Here is a 942-nt window from a genome sequence, read left to right as displayed (position 1 = left end):
CAGCACCTTCCACATCCTATCACCACAGCTACTGCTCTCCGCAGCTATTCAACTGCTCTGAAGATGGAGGCGCTACGTTCCTCCGAAACGTCGGCCAAAACGAAGAATACACGGTGCCTAAACCCAGAAGACAACTTTCTTCATTGTCATCGCCATGAAAACCTCAAAACTTACCTAATCTTAATACTTTCCATTCATAGTTTCTCATTTATGTTGATGTTTGAATTGACTGCAGGTTGTGCGAGAGGGTGAAGCAGATGAACCACTGTTACAAGCAAGCCGAGATACGCTGTGCACTAGATCTAGTGTCTGTGTCCGCCATTATGCAGTTCCTTTTAGTATAGCTGAACGTAGGATAGTAAATGTTTCAGGAGCAGGGGACTGGTAAGTTAATTTGCAACACTTCTTGCATTATACATATAGATCTTCCATACTCAATTGATTTTTCATATCACAGCTGATGAAATGAGAGAAAAACTAATGACATGATACCTGAATTTGCAACAAGTGGAATTAAGTCTAAGCTGTAAAATTTTAGTCATTAAGCCTCCGGTTTTTTATTCAACAGGTAATTATTTCAAATGTCAGTTGTGATTTTGGCTAACTTGTTTGAGAATTTTCATGAATGTATTGGATATTTCCATGTACATTGCAGAAGGAAATTGCAGAATCTGACCTGCTCCCCACTCTTGTATACTTCTCATTCCACCACCCTGTAGTGTCCCATTTCTCTGTACAAGGTGTGGCAATAAAGAACCCGGATTACTTTTATGACTCATTTCCGGCCACGTCATTGACGAAGAGGAGGGTAGGGCATTGACCCTTGGACTTCCCTCTACCGTCACACAAAGTTTCATTCACGTGCATCGGTTAGTCTGGCCGCGACCATTGTTAGAAGCGGATCGTGTTTCTGAGCTCCGTCGGAATAATGCTGAGTGCTAA

General features: G+C 42.0%; 1 protein-coding gene across 2 annotated transcripts in view; it reads left to right on the top strand.

Moving 5' to 3' along the window:
• The window catches only part of LOC111871647 (pseudouridine-metabolizing bifunctional protein C1861.05), a 76,889-nt gene that overhangs the window by 66,812 nt on the left and 9,135 nt on the right, over positions 1-942 (top strand). For both annotated transcript variants that reach the window (XM_023864884.2, XM_023864885.2), the window contains exon 6: positions 236-384. In XM_023864884.2, the coding sequence (XP_023720652.1) occupies positions 236-384 (149 nt within the window). The remainder of the gene's footprint in view (positions 1-235; positions 385-942) is intronic.

This window comes from Cryptotermes secundus, unplaced genomic scaffold (assembly GCF_002891405.2).
Source record: "Cryptotermes secundus unplaced genomic scaffold, Csec_1.0 scaffold11, whole genome shotgun sequence".
Lineage (NCBI taxonomy): Eukaryota > Metazoa > Arthropoda > Insecta > Blattodea > Kalotermitidae > Cryptotermes > Cryptotermes secundus.
This window is presented reverse-complemented; position numbering and strand designations above follow the sequence as displayed.